The 25,285-nt window shown below is 39.3% G+C and overlaps 1 protein-coding gene across 1 annotated transcript in view; it reads right to left on the bottom strand.

Annotated features, from left to right (window-relative positions):
- The window catches only part of LOC126456373 (Down syndrome cell adhesion molecule-like protein Dscam2), a 289,440-nt gene that overhangs the window by 34,916 nt on the left and 229,239 nt on the right, over window positions 1-25,285 (bottom strand). Inside the window, exon 24 of the mRNA XM_050092127.1 lies at window positions 12,079-12,372. Coding sequence (XP_049948084.1) covers window positions 12,079-12,372 — 294 coding nt within the window. The remainder of the gene's footprint in view (window positions 1-12,078; window positions 12,373-25,285) is intronic.

Genomic DNA, 25,285 nt, shown 5'->3' with positions numbered 1-25,285 from the left:
GAAGTCTCAAATGTTGGGGAAAAAACAGTGGAAGCAAAGTTGCACACCTTGTATTAGATTTAAGAATTTTGGATACATTAACTACGTGTATTTTGTGTAACTGTTGGGTGATATATTATGAACCATGGATGACAGAGAGAGACAAGTTGTTTGAAAGGCTGCACAAATTACCTTTTTCAAATTATTGGCTGGGCTGTACATACCATGCACAAAAACATTAATTTTTACATAAATAATGAATGAATCACTAAACATAGCAGCATCATTATGAGGCAGACACAGTTAGGAAAGTACAAAGGTTGTAATTTTGTTTATTTGTTAGTAACATTACAACTTGAAGTAGTGTTTACATGCTAAAATCATTATTTGTGAACAAACTAATTAAGTTAGAGAAAAACTAAGAACAACAATAGGAAGGTGAGGAAATTTACATGCAATCTGGTGTATGATACATGTATATAACATTAAGTTTATAGTTTTTAAGTATGTTGCAGAAGTCTGAAGTATGTGCATTTGACACACATAAGCCAAAGGCTTAAATAGGGGCAGCCATCTCACATGAGGGAGTTTTGGAAATGTTGCATGTACACCCAGATCAGGGGAGGCTTACCAGATAGGATGGCAAGGAAAGACTAATTGTTGGGGACTGTACTGGATGAGATTTGAAAACATGAGAGATTAAAGATGTAGGATAGTGTAATAAGCAAGACAGATTACAGATCAAACATCATGCAAGACTTAATAAAAAGTGGAGAGCTATGTGTATTCATGATAGATTGATGGGGAAGGGGGGAGGGAAGAGACATGTCTTTTCTGATCTGTCTACTCCTACCTCCCCCTTTCTAACACATATAATGTCCTTAGCTTTTTGCTCTTGTTGACTCCTGCATGAAGACTGTTCAGTAATCTCTATCTTGCTTATTACACTATCTTCCACATTTACGCTCTTTGGTTGTCAAATCTCATCCAATGCAGTCCTTTCTCATCCCATCCGTAAGTCTCTTCTGATCCAGGGCTCTGGATGAGTTTTCTGTGATTGTCCCCATTTAATGTACTTTGCTAGTGCTTTTACTTCATCCCTGTTCCTTTCCCTTCAACCCTTCTGCCAGAAGGAAGCTTCTGGCTCCAAAAGCTTACACATTTGCATAACTTTTTACATGTGTTTTCTCCTGCCACCACTTGGTGAGTAGATTTTTTTGTCTATCCAATAACAAAATCTCAGACTCAGCATGAATACTCAAAGGGACAGAGAAATAGAGATTCTCATTTCAAGAACTAACTTCGAGTTTGTATGGAATATCCTTTTGTTTCCTGTTTGCTAAAGATGACATATACACTGCAGGAATTTCAAGAGGATCTGTATGCCTCCACTGCTTGACGTGTATTTACATCAGAGCACAGTGCCACTCACCAATTCTGACAGCCAACTTTGATCACAGCCGCACTGTAGATTCGAGCAAAGAGCCAGTGTCATTAATCAGAATAGTGTACCAAAGTCCGGAAAGAAATGTAAAGTGATATTTGATTGTCATATTAGGCTGAACACATTTCTGGATAGAAGTATCATTCAGTATAAGAACTAAAATAGTTGCAACACTCTAAAATTATTATTCAGTTTAAAGATAATTAGCATTGTGTTTTAGGATTGTGTAATAAAAGTCATCTCTCATATTGACATGAATATCTTCCAAAGTTAAATACCTATTATTGAAGTGTATTACTGAAACTGATATAATGTTAACTGTATGTTGTAGCAGCTACTTGATCTCCTCCAGAAGTTAAAATCTTAGAACTGTTGTCCAGGCTTGCTATGACATATAAATGGTGATGAGTAATTTTTAAATAGAACTCCACCTTCACCTGCCTGTGTGGATGTGCTTGGTGTACATCCAGTCATGGTGGCAATTATTTTTCTGTGTCATTGTATCTAGTCTGAAGTGTTTAACCAAGTGTGAGCCCCCAAATGAACTATCATTAAATGAACTTGTTCAATTTCAGGCACAGCAGATTGAATGACTGCTGGTCAGTGTTTAACAGATGACAATCTCTCTGTCACAACAAGAAGCACCACAGCCATTTGTTGCACCCAGATTTCACCAATTTAACTGCAAGGAAGAGGATTGGTCAGAATATTGCTCACAACTGGTTGCACATTTCTCAGCCTACAGAATTAGAGGTACAGAGTACATTGCATTCTTTTTGTCCTATAGGTGCCAGTGTCTATAGTCTGTGTCTCAAATTGTTTTCCACCTTTTGTCCACAAGATTTTGATTATGAAGGATGCATTAGAAAACTTGATGAGCATTAAGAGTTGAGATTTATATTTTTTGTCTTAACAAGCCGTCTGAACAGTCATTAAAACAGTGGACTGGTGAATTTAAATGGCTAACAAGGCAGTGCAGGTTCAAGAGTTCTTGTGGACAAAATTATAGTTATGTCATACTATATGATGCAAATGTGCAAAACATGCCAAATCCAGATTTAAAAACAGTTTTGCCAACTGTAGTATCTCAAACTTTTGTGAACATAACTGAAGTTGGTTTTTAGGATCTGTCTATTTCTCTTGTATGTAGTGCACAAGGTGCTCCATCCTCAGTTAATGTTACAGTGAATAAAAACAGGGCTCAGAGTGTAGGTAAAGGCAAAGATAAAGGTAAAACATTTCAGTCATGTTGTACATGACGTGTGTTTCAGAATAAGTTGTGGCAGTTTTGTCCATAGAGATTTTCTACTCATGGTGGGAAAGCATGTCCTTCTCTTGAAGCAAAGTGTTTCACATGTGGTAAGCAAAGTAATAACCAGACCATCCGTTTAAAGCACCACCAGCTCAAGTATCTGTCTACTGCACAGCCATCATCTGGCTATCAGCAGGTTAATGCCATCATGACTGAGCCACTACAGCAGGTACAAATGAAGTCTCATTTTTCTGCTTCACAAAAATCTTCTCTTGTAGTCCACAGACAATGGAACAAACTTTTTGCCAACTAAGAGTGGCTAGCAGTTTAGTTTCAATTAGACACAGATGCATCTGTTTTCCTAATCAATAAAGACACCTAGCGTATGATCACAAAAGCTACTTCTAATTTGTCTGCTTATAATGGAGATGAAATACCAATGTAAGTGTGTGCAGTTTGCCAGCAATTTTTGTGACTTACAAAGTATGATTCATTCCATATACTTTTTTCTAGAAACAGTGGCTTGGACTTGTTTCGTTTGTTCAGCCTGTGCATACAAGATTACATGTTACAAATCAGTGTTTCAGTGCCTCATATCCGTGTTTCTGACTTTTACAATAAGTATAGTGAACTTTTTGAAGCAGGATTAGGAAGGGCTAAGGAATTCAAGGTGCACATTACTGTTAAAGATAATGCACAACCCAAATTTTATTGTGCTAGGCCTGTCCCCCATGCTCTGTGTCAGCAGGCTGCAAAGGAACTACAGAGATGGGTTGATATAATCTGTTTCTGTAATCTAGTGGGTGCCCCCTGGTAATTATTAAAAAGCAATAAGGGGGGAAAAAAAATGAAATGATTGTGTGGCATTGTTGACTGGAGGCCCCATCTAGGGAAGTTCAGCTGCCGAGTGCATGTCTTATTTCAGTCAACATTACATTGGGTGACTTGCATGTCAGTGATGAGGATGAAATTATGATGAAGACAACACAACACCTAGTCCACGAGTGGAGAAAATCTCCAACCCGGCTGGGAATCAAACCCAGCTCCCCTGCATGGGAGGCAAGCATGTTACCACTCAGTTAAGCAGGTGGACAGCAAACAGGAGGTTTACATCTTTGCATTGCTTTCAAAGAAACAGTAAACCCAGAAACTATCATGGGTTCTTTTCTTCTCCTGCAACTGGAGGAGCCGGCTGTGGTGGCCGAGCAGTTCTAGGCACGTCAGTCCGGAAGCGCGTGATTGCTACGGTTGCAGGTTCGAATCCTGCCTCGGGCATGGATGTGTGTGATGTCCTTAGGTTAGTTAGGTTTAAATAGTTCTAGGGGACTGATGACCTCAGATGTTAAGTCCCATAGTGCTCAGAGCCATTTTGCAACTGGAGGAACTAATGGACAGAGTGGGTCAGGGCAGATTACTTTCAAAGACTGATTTATACACGACATATTTACAGTTACCAATAGAAAGCAGTCCAGGTAATATTTTGTGATCAGTGCTCATATGGGATTGTTTCAGTTTCAAAGACTACTTCTCACAAGTGGTTCTTCTTACTATTCTTCAACATTTCCTGGAACAATTAACAGCTAAAGTTCCTTCATGTATGAACTATCTGGGTGATATTGTTACAGGTCACATGCCTGCTGAACGTTTGGCAAATGTAGAGTGTTCATTTCGAGTTCTTGCCAAGGCTAGCTTGAAGTGTAACAAGGAAAAGTGCTCCTTCTTCCACGAATGACTTGAACATTTAGAATATATCATAAATACAAAGGGTATTTGTCCTGCTCATCCACACTTGGCTGTGATTAAAGATTTGCTGGTGCCCCGTAATGTCAAGGAGCTAGAAGCTCTTTTGGGGAAATTAATTCATTACATTAAGTTTATTGCTCACACTGCACATATTGCTGTTCTGCTGAATCAGTTGTGCCAGAAAGTTGTTCCCTTTATGTGATCCTCAGAATGTCAGTATACATTTCATCAGCTAAAGGACACTTTGTTATGTCATTGTTGTCTCAATCATTTTCATCCAGCTAGGCCTGCTGTGTTAGCTGTGAATGCATCTTCTTATGGGATTGGAACAGTGCTTTCCCATAGAACTAGTATGTCTGATAGGCCCACTGCTTTTGCCTTGAAAGCTCTGAACAGTATTCAGTGCAATTATAGTCAACTTGGAAAAGAGGTGGTCGTGATTGTTTATGATGTTAACGAGTTCCACCAATATTTGTATGGTCAAAAGTTCTATTTGATTACCGATCATTGTCCTTTAGTGGCTTTGTTAAATCCTTCCAAGCTTGCCCCATAAACAGCACAGAAATTGCAATGCTGGCTCTGTTACTGTCTAATTTTCAAATGAGTTGTTGTACAGGCTCACTGACTTGTTGTTTTAGTTACTAATCAATACCAACACAATGTATGATTCATCTGAGGAATCATTTTATCAGATTCACACTCAAGATTTAGATATTCTTTAAAGATTTTCTCTTGACTTTCAGCATATTGCTGGAGCACCAGCTTAGGACTCAGCTCCTTGTGTAGTTTTGCAATAAGTGTGCCATGGATGGTCATGTAGTTTGAAAGAAATTCTCCACCCAATGGCACATCGCTACTTTTTCCATTGCAATGCATGTTCCGCATGGTCAGGTGTTCTGATGCTACATACAGGGAATAATGATGCACAGGTTGTGATTCCTCACTCTTTATAGCAGGAAATTTTGTCTTCATTGCAAGAAGGTCACTGGGTATAATGCACATGAAGCATCTCACTGGCACCACTGTACTTGCTATTTCCAATTACTGTATCAATGTCAACATCATTTACCAGTCATGGCTGGACAGACTGCATCACATCTTAGCAATCAAATATTAAAACAGCTAAGATAACAGACAAGAAGCACAGCACAACACTGATGTTATAAACAGTGGTTATAAACAACACTTTAAGCTCTTAAATGTTTCCAGTTTGTGGCCTCATGTGTGATCATACCTTATTGATCAGTCTACATTCCTATTTGTAGAGAAAAATTCAAAATTCATTTACAGAATATAGAGGCTGTTGATTGAGCACACGTATCAGTCTAGCTCTAAACATCCTCTGTGGTGATGTTTAGACTTCCATTGGAACGTGGTTGAACATCTTCAGGGCTGCTGTGGGAAAACTTTCCAGTGTCTGACTTAGGCAATAACTTGGAATATCAGTGTCACCCTTATTTCATGTGTTGTAGTTGTGAATCTTTTGTCTCTTGCAGAAGGATCCTTGACTTTCTTTTATACAGACAAGAGAGTTGAAAACATACTGGATGAATATTGTCACTTAACCAACTGCTTGAAAGTGGATCTTCTGTGGTTGTATTTCTTACTGGAAGATATTATTCTTACAACCTTCCACTGTAGGAGCAATACATTTTTGCTTCCAGTAAAGTGTCCCCACAGCAGAAATCCATGCATGATATGGCTGTGGAACAGTGCATATTATATTGTGATTAAGTGCTGATCTGTTTGCAGACATTTGAGCTTCCTGAGGAGATAATTTACACTTGAGAGCTTAGAACACACATGTGCAGTGTATTCAGTCCTTGTCAACTTACTGTCAGTTGTAATTCCCAGGAGTTTGACACAGTTAACATTTTATATGGGCCCACAGTCACCAAAGCTGCATAATATATTCTGGAATTTCATTTTTTTGCTATGAACCAGTTTTTAGCTACTCCAAACAAAATTTCAGCATCCTTTAGTACCTCAGCTGAATTTATACCCTTAATCATTAACTCTGTATCATCTACAAAAAGCAGAGTATGACCATCACAACCTAAGTTATTGACTAATATTCAGAATAGCAGAGGGTCAAGTACGGAGCCCTGCAGTACACCTTGTTCAAGTGCCATTTCACGAGACATCACTCCCTGGACACAAACACTCTGCTGCCAGTTTCTAAGGTAAGATGACTGAATCTCAAAAATGACACCTTTCATAAAATAACATTTTAATTTCTCCAGCAATATCTTACGAGAGATGCAAATGCCTTGCTTAGATCACCTAGGATTAACGCCATGCAGTTGCTTTTCTTCAAACAATTCCATTATTTCTGTTAATACATCAAGCTTTGCAGTAAATGTAGATTTCCCTTTTCTAAATTCGTTCACTGTTGTCTTTGAAAACACGTAAGAGTTGGTTCTTCATTACAGTTTCAATTGCTTTTGCTAGTATAGTTGTTACACAAATTCTTCTAAAGCTGGATGGACTGTTAGAATCACCTTTTTTATTCGCTGGTACTGTCTTTGCCAGTTTTAAGAAGTCTGGGAAAGTACCAACCTCAAGGTATAGCAGGACATGGATGTCCAAATTCAGCAAATGACTTCTTGTTACACAGCTTGTGCAGAGCATCAGTCTGTGCTGCCACAACAGTTTTTCCAGTGGCCACGTCTGTACAGACTGCTGCAATGCTTGCACATTGATTCTGCAGATCCATTCTGGAACACACAAGTGTTGTTGGTGGTAGACACAAACAGTAAATTTCCATCTGTCATCTCTGTAACATCCACCACTACTGCTGCTACTGTATCTGCCCAATTTCCAACAGTGCTGAGTCATAGCATGCATCATGTAACTACTGCTCTTTTTAACCCTCAGTCAAACAGTAAAGCCGAATTGCTTCATTTGAATGTACATGAGTCATATGGAGAAACTCCACTCCTCCCACACATGAGAGCAAGCCTTAAAGATTTTTCTTTCCTCCTACCACTCTTTGCTAGATTGTGGGAAATTTACAGCAGAAGTATTACACAGCCGTTGTCACTGTACCCTGTTACACCCTATGTGACCACTTTAGAAACAGTTCACTCTGCCAGACAAGCTGCAGGACAAAGTCGTCTTGAAAGGTTTTGACAAGAAACAGCACTGAGAGCATGGTTTCATCATACAAGTATGGGGTCATTTGTCTTACATCGTTCTAGGTTCCTCTGGCTGCATTGGCATAATCAGGATAATGTGCAGCACTCTTGTATCAATGATTCTGCTGCAGAATGCTTCCCCACAGAACAGAATGCATTGGGGACTACAACAGTCACCATCTCCAACTCTCTGGCTGTTGCAGTCAGCACCACACAGAATGGTGCAGAAGGAGATTGATATCGCCATTAATGGTCCAGCAACCAGACTTGACGTACCTTCAGGTGCCACCTCCAGACAACCACCATGACACCCCTGGAGTTCTGCATTCTGTCCTTTTGACCACAGCACCTGTGTTCCTCATCTATATCCACATTCAGGCTGCCCCTCCCCATCCCCCACCATCATCAAGCAATTCAGCACTGCATGATGATGGTGCAGAGATTTGTAGGGGAGGAACATAGTGTCATCCAAAGAGAGAGGTCTTATGGCAAAGTTAGTACCTCACAACAGAACTACAAGCTAAAGACAGTCACTGCCAGACACAGCCACAAATGAGAGATATTGACGAAGACATGCCCTCAAGAGCTTCCACATGCTGCTGTTGCTGGAAGTCTACTTAAGTTGGAGCACAGCACTGCTTGCCAATTCTGATAGCTGACTCTGATATCAGCCTCATTGTATTTCAGATCCCAGGAGCAAATTAATGTCATTAGCCATTGTGTTCTGAGAGTGCACCATCCCTAATATGGACACAGATGTTTTCCAAAGTTAAGTATCTGTTATTAAAGTGTTTTACTGAAATTGACCTTATGTTAATTATATGTTGTAGAAGCTACTCTTCCCCTCCAGAGGTTAAAAACTAGAACTGTCATCTAGGCTTGCTGCAAAAAAAAAAAAAAAAAAAAAAAAATCATCTGATAAAGTGATAAACAGTGACCCCCACCCCCAGAACTGAACAATGGATTTGTAGTGTCGGCAAACTTGCCAACACTACGCACACTAATTGAAAGAGGTGGCCAAGATGCACGCACTAACTCACGCAGGCGGGCGTTAGGTCTGAAACAGGATACGTAATGAATGCTATAAAGAAAAGTACGTGGCTGCTGGAATACTTAACTTTAATCCATCCTTGTTGTACATCGCTCTTGACGATACAAGTGAGACTCTGTAGATACATGCAATGTAATGCTAATGGCGCCTTGCTAGGTCGTAGCCATTGACTTAGCTGAAGGCTATTCTAACTATCTGCTCTGCAAATGAGCGAGGCTTCGTCAGTGTGCATCGCTAGCTAAGTCATCGGTACAACTGGGGCGAGTGCTAGCCTGTCTCTCGAGACCTGCCGTGTGGTGGTGCTCGGTCTGCGATCACTGACAGTGGTGACACGCGGGTCCGACATGTACTAATGGACCGCGGCCGATTTAAAGCTACCACCTAGCAAGTGTGGTGGCTGGCGGTGACACCACAGGATTTGTGCCTGAAACTACCCCAGACTTCATGAAGGTTTTAGCTACAAACAGCTGAAATAAATTCACTGAACTGAAAGGTTTCCAAGGATAAGAGTACACAATTACTGCTGATGGGGATTCTGAATGTCCTGAAGAATGTACATCACAAGATCCAGAGTTTCTTCGAAATACATCATCAACTGATGATGCACAAAAATTGTTTCAAGTGATCTCATTAGAGATCTGGAGCTCTCTAAAGCTAAGGCTGAGATTTTAGCATCAAGATTGCAGCAGTGCAATTTTCTGGAAAGCAATGTAAATGGTTCATTCTGCCACAGAAGAGAGCAACCATTCACTCCTTTTTTTTTAACATGCAAGATAGTCTTGTGCCATGTGTAGACATAAATGGTCTAATGATGGCTCTCAGAATTAATTACAACCCTAATGAATGGAGACTCTTTATTGATTCGTCAAAGGTGAGCTTAAAAGCAGTGCTTTTATATATTGGTAATGAGCTTCCTTCCATTCCAGTTGGGCATAGTGTGCATATGAAAGAGTCATACCAAAACATGAAAATTTTACTAGAAACCATCAATTATAATGCCTCTCAGTGGCAGATTTGTGGCGACTTGAAAGTGGTTGCACTGCTATTAGGTATGTAGTTAGGGTATACTAAATATTTCTGCTTTCTCCATGAATAGAATAGCAGAGCTCTTGCATATCATTACAGTAAACATGAATGGTCCACCAGAAAATCTCTTCAACCAGGTATAAAGAACATTAAGAGTGAACCTCTAGTAGACCCTAAAAAGATTCTGCTCCCACCCTTGCACATCAAGTTGGGTCTCATGAAAGACTTTGTTAAGGGAATGAACAAAGATGGTGATGCATTTAAGTACTTAAGGCAAAAATTTCCTCACTTAAGTGATGCCAAAGTAAAGGAGGGCACCTTTGTAGGCCCACACATTTGAGAGCTTTTTGGAGACCATACTTTTGATGGAATCATACAAGGTGTTGAGAAGCATGCATGGGAATGTTTTAAGACAGTTTGTTTACAGTTCATAGGGAACAAACAAGCAATAAATTACAAGGAGATTGTAGATAAAATGTTGTCATCTTATGAAAAACTTGATTCAGCATGTCACTGAAAATGCATTTCTTACATAGTCATCTTTACTTCTTCCTCAAAGATTGTGGTGCAGTAAGTGATGGACATGGGAGCAATTTCATCAAGATATTGACACATTTGAGAAGAGATGTGCTGGAAAGTGGAGCCCTACTCTTTTAGCAGATTACTGCTATACTCTTGTAAGGGCTGTTCCCGAGTATGTGTATAAGCGTCAAGCAAAGCGAAAATGATCATCTTCTGAATTTATCTCTGAACAAAATATGAAATTGTATATACTGTTCATAAGGACATTTAACATTTGTAATCCTTTATATTCATTTGTGACCAGTTAATTATATGTCTTATTTTGTGCTTTACATAGTTCTAGTACAAAGTAGACTTACAAAATATTTTCATTCATGTAGTTTTATCTTCATTTTTTCTTAATATTTTACTTTTGTACTCCCAGAATGGCACTGAAATTTATCAGTGCATAACACATAACATAATTCAAGTAACTATTCACTTAAAATTTGTTATTCTGAATCTTGGAATATGAATGCCTATTTAGTTAGTGATAAAAAACAAAGATGAGGTGACTTACCGAACAAAAGCGCTGGCAGGTCGATAGACACACAAACAAACACAAACATACACACAAAATTCAAGCTTTCGCAACAAACTGTTGCCTCATCAGGAAAGAGGGAAGGAGAGGGGAAGACGAAAGGAAGTGAGTTTTAAGGGAGAGGGTAAGGAGTCATTCCAATCACCGATGGATATGTGCATGTGTGCGAGTGTATACCTGTCCTTTTTTCCCCCTAAGGTAAGTCTTTCCGCTCCCGGGATTGGAATGACTCCTTACCCTCTCCCTTAAAACTCACTTCCTTTCGTCTTCCCCTCTCCTTCCCTCTTTCCTGATGAGGCAACAGTTTGTTGCGAAAGCTTGAATTTTGTGTGTATGTTTGTGTTTGTTTGTGTGTCTATCGACCTGCCAGCGCTTTTGTTCGGTAAGTCACCTCATCTTTGTTTTTTATATATAATTTTTCCCACGTGGAATGTTTCCTTCCATTATATTGATATCATTAATTTGAATCCAACAATCACGTTTGTTATTGTCACTGTTGCATTTCGAAATCTTTTCTGTCGTCTTATTTTCCTCTTTCTGTTTTTGCCAGTAGTTTCACTTTGTGTTCACCTTCTCCTTTTTACCGTAATCTGCTATACTATTTTATCCCGCCTATATATATACTCAATAATACGTAACCCACTTCCAAACCATAACCAAAAAAATTTTTTTGCCGCTTTCAGCACTACCGCCGCTATAATATCCACCGTTTCTAGTTCACAAACAGCTCCTTTCACCTTTTAAACAAAGCTGGATGGATATGTGCGTGTGTGTGAGTGTATACCTGTCCTTTTTTCCCCCTAAGGTAAGTCTTTCCACTCCAGGGATTGGAATGACTCCTTACCCTCTCCCTTAAAACCCACTTCCTTTCGTCTTCCCCTCTCCTTCCCTCTTTCCTGATGAGGCAACAGTTTGTTGCGAAAGCTTGAATTTTGTGTGTATGTTTGTGTTTGTTTGTGTGTCTATCGACCTGCCAGCGCTTTTGTTCGGTAAGTCACCTCATCTTTGTTTTTTATATATAATTTTTCCCACGTGGAATGTTTCCTTCCATTATATTTAGTTAGTGAGTTATTTATACAAAAGTGTAGATTACTTAAAAAAAAAAAAAAAAAAAAAAAAAAAAGACTATAGCTAAATACTTACGAAGAGATGACTTTGTATCATTTTATACTGAAATGAACATAAATAACTCAGAATCATGCAATTTACACACTTTCACATCAGATTTGTTGTTCCGTGATTATTTAACTTTTACACAATATTTAGCCAAAATATTTCCTTATATTGACCTTTATTATAATGGTGTCAGCAATAACACAGAGCTATAAAAACAGCTTTGCTTACCTCCTGAATGAGTAAGAGTTACAAAATCATATTTGTAGATAGTTGATCCAGCACTATTATGTGCAGTCATTCGAAGTGTATACCATGTCTCTGGATTCAAGTCAAGCACCAAAAATTCTGTTTGGTCAAACTTGACATTATTTGACACCAATGTCCAGTCCACTCCATGTTTCAATTTATACTCCACTACAAATGATGTAATGGGGCAGCCACCATCACCCCATGACGAAACATTTAGAGAAATTGAGGTTGAATTGACATGTATGAGGTCAAAAATGTTAGGTGCTACTGGAGCTGTAAAGGAAATATAACACTTACATGACTTTTATAGTGAAACTTCATTGTATTTTTTCTAAATTATTTTTCACCTCAACACAACATACAATGTCTGTTAAAATAGTTTTAGCTTAATATAATTAACATCCATAATTATCTACTCTATTGACTATAAATATGCTGTGATCTTCTAAACCTCTTCAGCTATGATTTAAGTTTCAATGGTCTGGGCCCAAAATGAAAACATGAGTGCCTGATATTCAAGCCATTCCATGGTTTAGTAAATCAGTCCACCATTGTACCAATTGCGCATGACTTATGATATGTAAGTACATGAATAAGATCCAGTGGGTTTAATTTGGTGAAATATTTGATGAGGAATTATAAGCTCATGTATTAATTATTTTAGAAATACCACAAAAGATGTATTATCAATCAATGCAATATAATATAAACTAATAGCATTTGTCTCCAGTTTCTGCATTCACTCACAATAAACATAATTGGCACTCTTACGGAAAGCAACACAAATCAGTAATGTTGAAGGGTGTGATATTGTTTGAAACATATGGGTATGTGTAATGGAACTTTGCATCTCTTGCAGTCCTGTGTCATTTCACAACTTTTCTTTTTTATTTTTCATGCAAATTTTACCCAACTGATGTACCATAGGCCTGGCCCATGCAGTTCACATTTTGCCCAGCTGATGTATGTGTGTCAGGCACATGAAATTTACATTTCACTCAACTGATGTACCATGGGCCAGGCTTGTGATAGTCACATTTGGCCTGAATACCTTATGACAAGTCTCATATGTAGTTGTATGTTAAGAGGTTAAACATCTAAGTTCTGCAACTTTTGTGTTAAAGATAATATCAGATTTTGGAGATGAAAATGTCAAAAGATTGACATACTTTTCCTGTTTTTATTCATAAAGCCTTACAGTATCATATTCTGAGTTAATTTTTCACTGTGGAAAAAAGTATTTGCAGCAGAGAAATATGGGGAAAAGGAGGGGAAGACATCTCAAGAAATAATGTAAATGTTAGAACATTGCTATACCTCAGGAGGTCACAGTTATGGTGCATGGAACATAAAAATAACAGTCATTCTATCTTAGTTCAACTCCATGCTCAATGAGATTAGGGTCATTGTCACTACTGAATGTAGCAGCTCCCATTGATACATTTTACACCATTTACCCCCTCAAACTACCTAAAAAGTTAATATATGGGTGATTCAGAAAGAATACCACAACTTTAAAAATGTGTATTTAATGAAAGAAACATAATATAACATTCTGTTATACATCATTACGAAGAGTATTTAAAAAGGTTTTTTTTTTTTTCACTCAAAAACAAGTTCAGAGATGTTCAATATGGCCCCCTCCAGACACTCGAGCAATATCAACCCGATACTCCAACTCGTTCCACACTCTCTGGAGATGTTAGAGAATTGGCTGTTCCCTCAGCTTGAACAAGAAGCACAACAATTCATATTTCAGCAGGATGGAGCGCCACCAAATTGGCACTTATCTGTCCATAACTACCTGAATGTCAACTACCCGAGGCGATGGATCGGCCGCCAGGCAGCCCGTGACAGATCACTTCATCACTGGCCTCCAAGAAGCCCTGATCTTACCCCCTGCGATTTTTTCTTATGGGGGTATGTTAAGGATATGGTGTTTTGGCCACCTCTCCCAGCCACCATTGATGATTTGAAACGAGAAATAACAGCAGCTATCCAAACTGTTACGCCTGATATGCTACAGAGAGTGTGGAACGAGTTGGAGTATCGGGTTGATATTGCTTGAGTGTCTGGAGGGGGCCATATTGAACATCTCTGAACTTGTTTTTGAGTGAAAAAAACCTTTTTAAATACTCTTTGTAATGATGTATAACAGAAGGTTATATTATGTTTCTTTCATTAAATACACATTTTTAAAGTTGTGGTATTCTTTTTGAATCACCCTGTATATTCTTCATAGTGCATCAAACCAGTCTCAGGACTGAAGACCACAACAACAAAACAGTGCATATGTGCAATAAGTAAAATCTTGTTATTTGGTATTTTATGAGTGTTGCAATTTTAATCTCCAACACTGTACAATCAGAGGCCACAGAGAAGATATTGTAGAAGGAGGGGTAACAGTTGCTAATATTTTACATAATGATATGCTTGCACCAGTTTATCAGATTTTTTGCAACAGTTATGAAGCTGAGGCCATGAATCTTTTGGAAGGAACCATATTGAACACAATCAACCACATTACACCCCAAATCACAGCAAATAAATTTTGGAAAGTAATTAGAGTAAAAAAAAAAAAAAATATTTTCCAGAGATCTGCACACTGCTGTAAAATTTATAAGTTATACACATAGTTACATATGTAATTTATCACTGATTCAAGACGCTATCTGACTCAAATACATAACTTCTAAGCCTCAAGATTACAAGACAGAGGCCTTCAATTATAGTGAATGCAAATTGCCGTGACCTTCAGATACGCTGTCGGCTGGATGAGCATGGGGAGAGCAGCGGTGGTGGGGAGTCACTTACAGCACTGTAGGGAAAATGATAAGTGCTGGGGGGGGGGGGGGGGGAAGTGCAATTCTAAACTGAAGCCTACACTCATATTTTTGGTAAATATTAAGCAGGGCTCCTCCATGCCCACACTTGCATGGTGACCACTCAAAAAGATCTGGCATCTCTTCTTTGGTTAGTACCTGAAAGGAATCCCACTGAAAATGGAGTGATTTGTTTTTACCTGGTTTGTTAACCAATTTTAACTTGCAGAGAAGAGTCACAAGTGGGGAATTTTGAATAAAACCTACACATTTCTCTTGTTGCCACATTAAAATTTGCTTATTTTGCCAAAACTCAGTGGAGTTTACACAGTCTCACCTCACTAACATCTTGTGCAGACGTAATTGTAAGAGAATTCTAAAACAGTGGTTTATTAGGTTTATAAAGTGAGGAACTGAGGAAAAGAAAGGTCAGCATCTTATTTAAAGCACATCCTTGGTACAAAATAAATATGTAATGACTTCACTCATGTTGTTCCAAAACCCATAGCATTTCTTGTTTCACCAGCTATCGAAGACCCTTAAAAATTACATTTATTCATCGGAAAAGTCTGTGGTAGTGGAATAACAAGGTATATAGTCAAGTTTTGCATAACAAGCATACAGCAAAATACTCTCCCCTTTGTGTGCTATCTTTTGCCAAAATCTCATTTCAATATCTCAAACTGTTTATGAAATATGAGGAATGTTGTGGATATTTCACTCTGGCTTTATTGCTGGTGTGGTGCAATTGCAAATGAGTGCATTATGCCAGATTAATTTTCTTAAGATTGGTGACAGAAACCTCTGGCCAAGTCTAAAGAAAAATTCATATGCAGTGACATGTTATTTAATATCCACCATACACACAATCATAGCAACCCCTGTTTTTCATTGCAAACTTTTTTTAAATTTCATGCAGTGTCTTAATTCCACATAAATATCCAATAACTATGACCATTAATGAAATGATAGGCATATCGTAATGAACCTGACATATAAAGCTACAAGTACAGCAAAAATGAAACTTTTTTAACTTGTAGTTTCTGTAAAATCATTTGGGAAAGATTGCAGAGCATGCACGTCAATTCTGTAACCGTCGACTGGCCAAAAAGCGTCAAATACTTCTTGGCCTCCTCTTTTGAATAAATGAATGAATCACCCAGCTCTTTGAATGAAAACCAGCCACTCCACATTGGCCACCATATCCTGTGTGGCCTATACCATCTAGTTTCACTAGTGACAAATCTTTCAAGACTACTTGACAAGCTCATGGTGACTTGAAGAACATCTTAAATACCACAATATTCTCAACAAAAGTCAATTTTGATTCTGAAGAAGCATTGCAAATGAACAGTCTGTATTACCATTTGCAGATCAAGTGTTACAGTTGATTAGCAATCAAGTGTATGCAGTGAAAATGTTCTCTGGCCTCTGTAAAGCATTTGACTGTGTGAACAACAAAACACTGCACAAGGAAGTAGAGCATTGTTGCTTTAGAGGAAAAAAGCAGAGATTTGGTTCAACTTGTATTAAAAAAATCAATCTAAATACTGAAGGAAGAAAACCAACCTCTTCTGACTGGGGTATCAGGTGCAGGGATGCAGGTTGGATCCCCTGCTTTTAATTATTTTTGTAAATGATCTTTCAGTATTTTCGGTTTGTTAAAATTGCAAGACCATTTACAAAAATAATTAAAAGCAGGGGACCCAACATGCATCCCTGGGCCTGGTGCCTCAGTCAGAGGAGACTGTTTTAAGAGTTCAGTTGCATGAATGTGGCCTATGTGTTTGTGTTATCTATTTCAGATGAAGGCTTTTTGGCTGAAAGCTTGCTTCTTTAGCAGTCCTTTTGTTCATACCTTTCTGCAACTCAACATTTGTGCTATGTGGTGAGTAGCAGTCTATCCTTTTCATAATACTGTCAGGTTTTTGTCAGAGCTAGTCAAGCTATTGGGAGTTCAGTACACTGATACAAATAAACAAAATCACAGGCTCAAGGGTAGCACCACATCATCTTATGATGTCACCAATAGATTATGGTATTTCCATTTTATTTCTTTTTGATAGTCTCAATTTATTAATCAGCCTACATATCTCTGAGTGTGGTCTTCCACCCTTAACACCAGTAGCAACTAAGCTGTGGACTTACACTCATCATGAAATTGTGATACTAGGTCAGGTAGTTCAGCAATTAATGTATAAGAAAGGTGTGTGTTCTTTCTTTCTTATTTTGCAGTTGCAGAACCTTCAGTGGAAAATATTTTTGACCTGTATGCACATACAGCCTTTGTGTTTTTCATCCAACACTTGGTCCAGGCAATTAAGAACAGCCAACACCATTCCACATGTAGAAGCCAATTCTTTGTGTCTTCAATGTGCTCCTTTGTATCTTCAGTCCTGGTAATGGCTTCTAATTTTTATGCCCACATCACTTTAAAAAAAAGTCAATAGTCCAAATTTTTCAGAGCCTAATACTAATAGCCTTGTGGAATGAGGTTAAAGAACAAATGAATTGTGTAGAGAAGTTAAAAGTGCTGTATCTGTTTGCTTAAAGCAGAAGCGCTTTACCTTAGTCAGCATTTGCAAAGCAGGTGGGGTATTACACCTTTGTGGGGATTACAGAAATACAGTAAATTCCAATCAACTGTAAACTCGTACCCCTGCTGTGTCCTGATGAGTTACTTTCAAAATTCACAGATGCTCAGTATTTCTCTAACAACAATATTTTGGATGCCTATTTTCAGTTTACTTTGGAGGAGGCTTCTAAAGTCATTCTGATATTAAATACTCCTCTTTGCCTCCAGCATTATAACAGATTACCTTTTGAAGCTGTTGTGTCCTGATGAGTTACTTTCAAAATTCATAAGTGATAGTATTTCTCTAACAACAGTCTTTTGGAAGTATATTTTCAACTCCTTTGGAAGAGGATTCCAAAGCCATTCTGATATTAAATACTCATTTTGCTGCTTTTGATGTAACAAGTTACCTCTTGCATTGCTAGTGCACCAGCAAACTTTTATAATTTTTAGCAAGTTATTTCCAATGTTCCATAATTTATCAATTTACTATATGATATACTGATCACTGGATGGACTCAAGAGGAGCACATGTCAAATCTCTGAGGAGTATTTTCCATACTTTTGCAAGTTGCATTAAAGTGTTATTTGTCAGTGCACTCCTTATTTTGGTCTTCCACTAAATATGTAGGATGTATTCTTAATGGGGATAGCCTTAAACTATTGGCAGAGAATGTAATAACCATTTCCCATATTCCTACACCAAAAGTACATAAAGGACCTACAGGTTTTTATTGGAAAGATTACATATTGTACAATATTTGTTCCATAAATTGTGATGATAGCCCATCTGTTTAATCTATTGTGGAGAAAAAAGATCACTTTTAATTGGTGCGTGGAATGCCACCAAGCATTTCTACAGTGGAAACAATGTTTCCAAATTACTCCTTGCCTGCCCTTTTATCATCCTCATTTATCTCTCATGTTTTTGTGTCACCATACACACTGTTGGGGCCATTCTGTTGCATAAGCACCCAAACTGTTCAGAACAGCCTATCACATATGCTTTTAAGATCATCACCGTAACACTTGAAAAGTATTCCCAGATAGAAAAGGAGGCACTGGCAAATAATCTTTGATATCCAAAAGTTCTGCAATTTTCTGCATGGCAATGTCATCTAGTCACAGGTCATATGCCATTGTCATCCATATTTGACCCTCAGTCAAAGTTGTCTGAACAGACATCTTAGAGTTTTCAGTGCTGAGTTCTTTCCTTATTAAATCAACACTGTTCCATTCATTATAATGTGTTGGCACAGCATGTGAACACACATGCATTATTCAGGTTCTCTATGGATCCTAGTGAAAAATTTGGTCAATGAGAGACTGCTTGTTTTCAGATTGAGTCACAATTGGTACAGTTGCTGGTAGAGTTTCCCATCACTTTTAGAGATATCACAGCAGACAAACATAAGGACTTGCTCTGGAAACAGTTCACCAGTTTGCACAAATTGGCTGGCCTTTCCTTCGGCATCCTCTATGCAACTTCATTGTTTCTTTTCATGAAGTCATGCCCTTCATCTTTTCTAAGGTGTGCTATTAATGAATCAACATAATTGTCAGTGCCAAGTGATGATTTTGGAGGTTCTGCACTCCCATATATTGCTACTTGTGCATTAGTTCCACTGGGGAACTTCCAGAATGAAGAATCTGGCCATCAACATGTGTATTGGCTATGACTTGATGAGCACATTGCACCTGGGTATCGTCACTGTGAAGCTTGCCAGCTGCAGCAACCAGCACTGCCCTAAGTCTACCAACTGTGGCCCACATATACTAATCCATGAGACTGGGTGCATGTGGGTTTCGTGGGTCCTTTCCAAGGGACCATTTGGTTGATTTTGATAGATGCATATTCTCATTGCCCATACATCATCAAAATGCGATAGACCACAATGCAAACACTACTATGGCCCTGGCTACAATTTTATAGTGAAGGAGCTCCATGATTTCTCATCAGCGGTAATGAACCTCACTTTTCACCTGCTGGTTTTCAATTGTTTTGCACCTGGAATTGAATCACGCTTGTTACCACACCTCTCTTTCAACCTGTCTCTAATGTCATGGCCAAGAATTTAGTATGAACATTTAAAATGCAAATCAAGAACTATTAACATCCATGCCTATTAATTCTACACCTCTTCCTTTTTATCCTTTTATTGGGTGATACTGATCAATGATTGAAGCCCAAGGGAACTCTTGCATGGATGTCTGCTTAGTTCCCTGTTAGATCTGTTGCAGCCTTTATCAGTAGAAGAATGTTGTCATTCCCATCTGTGTGTACGCATTTGGATACATGCCTGGCTGGATGTGATGCCTCATCACTGACCAGCAAGTCCACCAGATGGTCTTGGAGGCAAACTCTGCTGTCTGATCTGCCACAATGGTGGGAGCACCTGGCTGCAAGGATCAACAGTAGATGTGGGGTTCACTTCCAGGATGACATCCCAAGTTGTGGGTGCCTGGCATTCTTGGTCCTCCGGCCATCATCCATCACCCCTTTGGATAGGGACATATGGACCTAGATGATATGTTGGCAACTGCCCCCCCCCCCCCCCGCCACCCCCCCCCCCTCCAAAAAAAAATCTGTGCTAGGTCAGATACCTTTTCCAGAATCAGCAGCAAGCTGTGAGTCTGAACCATCATCACTTCCTGCCTCTCTGATGCTGGACTTTGAAGCAGCTCCCCCATCAGCAGTAGCATCCAAAGCCACACCCCAGCCTTTGCAGCAAGCTGCTCACAGATTTCCTCCTCTACACAGGCCATTGGGATCTGGGCCCTATGGGCCAATTCAGTCCTGGTGGCTGTATCAATCGAGCAATTGATATTAGTATGAATATTTTCAGCGAGTTCACTACATGTGTTGTGATGCAGAAGGATACATGTGCAGGCACCAGGTCATGTGGCAAAACAGCCCTGGCAGATTTAAGGGATGCAATGGAATCATCACAACCAGCTGATGTTTTCAGCCAGTTCTCTGGTGTACCTATTGATAATGATCCTGCACTGTCTGGTTTTTTCCTGGACTGTGAGTTGGACTTTCTGTTGCCTGCTGTTGACATTTCAGTCACAGATGGAGCTTGCTTATCTGTCTAATGTGGCACTGTCTTCATTCACCATTCCAGCAACAGTTGTGCTTTCAGTGAGCAAACTAGCAGCATATGGGTGTAGTGAGAGTGTGGTTTGTATTAGAGTGCTTCCCATTCGAAACTACAATCAGCATTCACCTTCACTAAAGTGTGAGTTACTGAAAAGATCTGGAGTACTGTATTGGCCAAGAGGCATCTGCCTCCGGAAGCTTTTTGGTTTGTGTATTTCCAGAAGAGTCAGGTATAATTACTTACTGTGATTTATTTGTAAATGATATGAGCTTAATAAAATTTGTGTTGATGAAGAAGCAGAGTACAACAGCACAAATACCAATCTATTTTCTATGGCATTCACTGGTAATCTCTTGGAAGGAACATTGTCAGTGTGTCAGAGTATAAGCCCAGATTTCTCTGATTTTACTGTCATCATCATTACACAAGTTGTATGTTGGATGAAGTAATATTCCTAACATCTTACTTTGCAAGTGCATTCCTTGAATTTTAAGAACAAGTTTTTCTGTAATGTCCTCAAAAATGAATCATTGCTATCTTTTCAAGTAACCCAACTTTGTAGGTTTCCTTAAGGGAGGAGGAATAAGACTGGATATGGGTTTTGTGTAGGAGCTGCCTTGAAGTGAATTACATCCTTAATGTTTCTTGCATTAAATCTCAATCTGCTGCCTTCCTTTCCATCAGCTAGATGATCATATAAATTAATTTCCTGTGACAGGATACTCATAGACATTTGATGGTTGTGACTGATTCCCACTTACATACATCACACTTTTATGATGAAGAACAGTCAGAACCTCAATACAAAGAATTGTCATGTTTAAGTCTCCCTCTATCTTTTAATAGTTTTCTAATAGTGTGCCCTTCCAGTTTAAGCTGCATCAGTGATTCAATAAGTTCAAATGGTTGAAATGACTCTAAGCACTATGGGAGTTAGAACTATTTAAACGTAACTAACCTAAGGACAACACACACATCCATGCCCGAGGCAGAATTCAAACCTGCGACCGCAGCAGCGGTGGGGTTCCAGACTGAACACCTAGAACCGCTCAGCCACAGTGGTCATCTGATTCAACAAGTAAAGTTCTTTTTTCAGATTCAGTGAATTCTGTTTTATCTTTGTGGTCATTTGCTTATTTTAATTTGTTCGGCTACACTATAATTACAAATGGCTTGCCCAACTATTCAAGATAGTTTTTGGAAATGATATTTCGTGCAATATCATAGAAATTTTTGTCTCTGCCATACACATGAAGTCTTCCAGATTATTACAACAAATCTGAAATCTCTCTCCATTACTATAGTAGTTGTTGTGGCCTGCAATCCAAAGGCCGGATCGACACAGGTCTCCATGCTGTTCTAGCATGTGTAAGCCTATAGTACAGCTGCATGTCCTCAGAAAATATGACAACTGTAGCTTGCTTTCAGCTATTTGCAGTACCAATACAGTGAGGCCAAGTTGACTTATGTTACAAGGCCAGATCAGGCAATGATCCAGACCGCAGCCCCTGCAACTATCAAAAAGCCTGCTGCCCATCTTCAGAAACTATATGTTTGTATGTCCTCCTGAAAGACACCCATCTAACATGGTTCCACCTATGATACAATTGTATACATCAATGATGCCTCACTGTGGCAAGTGACATGGCTCATGGGGAACTTTACTACTGTATGATAAATGAATTTATGCATTGTATTACCCATGATTTCTTTGCAAGGTTTTGCCACTTTTATATTTATGTCAGCAGGTGGTGTAGTTGACTAATTATTATTTTTGATTCAGACATGTTTCATCCTTAATCCAGATTTATTTCACTTTTAATGACTGATTTTTTAAATGAATGACTGTTTTTTAAATGACAGTAAATAATTTGCATCCAGTGGCATCTAGCTAATCTGTCTAAGAAAAGTGTTATTTTTAATTCAGAATAATTTGTACTGATAATTCTATGTGTAAGTGCTCCTCATATACGTGGAAGGGTTTCTCTAATCCAGAAAACTCACATGTGTACACCATACCTGTAGTACATCCATAAAGGCCTCCTGTAGTACACCAATGGAAGTGTTTATGTAACAACCTACAAGAGTCTCAAAACCACAATCCAGAGAACAGCTATAGATTCTGGAAAACAATACTACACATTGCGAGCTATGCTTCTAATATGTTATTGAAGCTAGTGGTACTCTCTACATCAGACAGAATTTTCATCCTGGGACACAAGGGGAATCCTGAAGGAGATCCCAGCAGGGGGACTGAAATTTTGAGTAGTGAAGAGTTTTGAAGAGGAATATGATATGACCTAACAACTCAGAAGATTTCCTGTTGACACAAATAACAATTCTGAAATTTGCTGCACCTTGTATGGCCAACAGCCACTGATCTGAAAACTTCTTCATGCTGCTAGGGAGAGGAAGGGGAGGAAGTAATGGCTAGGACAGAGTAAGTTGAATTGTGCTGTGTTGGTAGTGTAACTTCTAGTGCCATTTCCCCAGTAGGCATTCTTAAGCTACATTTGTTATGCTGCAAAGCTTTCCTCAACCTGAAGGTTGGTTTGAACACTTGTATTGCATTGGTTTATTGGAGGTGGTGTGCCTTTGCCTTCCTCTTAAAACTTCGAACCAACTTATGAGGCACTTGCAGGGGGACCTATAGTTTAACATGGACTCCAAAACACAGTACAGCTTGACTTTCCTGCTTTTTCAGTGTAAGAAGTGATGCAAGCAATAAGTGACAGGAAAAAATCCTAAGACCAATGTGGGATTGAATACTGGACCTGTAAGTTTGTAGTCTGGAACTCAACCATAGAGTCACCAAGGTGTACTGTGCCACCTCTGCCTCAGTGTGTTGTTATCTGACTCACTTCTACAAGTGGACTATGCATCAAAACTGTTAAGCGTGTGTTTAATGGCATGAATTAGCAACTTGTGGTTTCCAGCATCTATTGTGTATATGGAATTTTGATTACAAAATACATGTTATCTGGCTAAGTTTGCTTCCTTTAATCTCAAATGATCTCAGAATAATTTCTATCTGGGGCTCAGATGAATAATTCACTGAGAAATTTTACTGTTTGGAGTGAGGACTAACTAACCATTTATGTGGTTGTTACAGAAATTAGTTATGTTTGTGTCTGCGTACCATCTCTGACTTGGTAAATGGAGGATCAATGCATCGTGAGGCAGTAAGGGTTAATATACTCTGTACGCTTGTAATGATTACGTAACTTAATGTATAAAACTCTTACCAATAAATAGTGTGGAAATTGTATCTCTATGCTGCGTCACTATTCTGCTGGTACCCAGTTTCCCACAGTGTTGACTCCAAATTTCTGCATCAAACCACTATTCTGGTGGTATCCAGTTTCCCACAGTGGTGACTCCAAATTTCTGCATCGAACCACAATTTAGCTGTGAAGTCAAAAATCTGCTGCCTCAGTTATGCCATTGAGAATGCTGCCACTACAACTTCACTGTTTCTTCAGCAATGTTGACAACATCTCTCAACAAGTGCTTGTGAATTCCCCACACATTCCATGTGCAAAATCAATAAACATCCACCAAGGCTTGGATGACACTACACTGCTGAATGACATAGTGGCAATGCCATCATTGTTCACCGTATCTTTCGACCAAACTTGCAACACTGCCTATGCAAAGCAGCAAACTGTGGCATGAGGAGCATTGAATATACTGAGTGACTTCAAGATAAACATTCCAGATTTGACACTGAGTGAATCTATTCCTGGTGCTTCAGACAAAAATGCAGTAAAGAAACATAATAAACAGTGTCTGTCCCTCTTTGTAACAAACATTAATCTAAGTCCTTTGACTTTCACAAAGGAAAAAACATTGCCCGATCCAATGCTAGTGTTATGAGCCTTATGAAACTCACATTAATGACCTGAATCATACAGATGCCTTCCACACTGCCATTACAGATGAACAACAATGCCTACACCATACCACCCCATCATTCTGTTTCATCATCCATCTGACAATGGACTGTGGGATCAAGGTTTACATCACCTTTCAGTACCTGTGCATTCTGATTTTCCAGATCCTGTTCTGACTGTTGTGACTACATGCGAGTTCTGAGAGACAGACTATGACATAACTCACATCCCTGCTGTGCCAGGCAACACTGTTATAACCTTTAATCACTAATAAATTGCGTGGATACACAAAAGTAGAAACAATAGCGGGTTACATGCTACTAACTCCGTATCTGTCATTCGACTGCCGTGCTGTGACATGTGGCCAGCGCCGTTCATAGCCAGGTGGCGCTCTTGCGCTCGGCCGAGCTGCGGAGCGCCTCTATCGCCGTGTTCGCGTACTGACGTAGCGGCACTTTTAAATCTCGTGGCACTGTCAACACTTTTCCCCCCTTTGAAAAAAAACACTCACTTCCTTGGAGGCACGGACAGTGCGGAGACATCCATGGCCTCTTGGGAGGCCCCGAGAAGATCCCACGCAGAAACACAAGAGTATGGTCGAAAATGTCCAAGACGGAAGCTTGCGCGTGGAATGTGCCTCCTGGACGAGATGATGGGTGAAAACTCCAGAGCAGCATCCATAGGTGTCATGGACCTGGGGGTGTGCTCCAGCGAGATGAGTCCTGGAGAATGCGGCATCGTGACTGGGGCCGGTTCTGGCATACCCGGAAGCGGGAGCGACGTCAGCTGCAGCAA

This window comes from Schistocerca serialis, chromosome 2 (assembly GCF_023864345.2).
Source record: "Schistocerca serialis cubense isolate TAMUIC-IGC-003099 chromosome 2, iqSchSeri2.2, whole genome shotgun sequence".
Lineage (NCBI taxonomy): Eukaryota > Metazoa > Arthropoda > Insecta > Orthoptera > Acrididae > Schistocerca > Schistocerca serialis.
The sequence above is the reverse complement of the archived record's forward strand: the minus strand, read 5'-3'. Positions and strand labels throughout refer to the sequence as shown.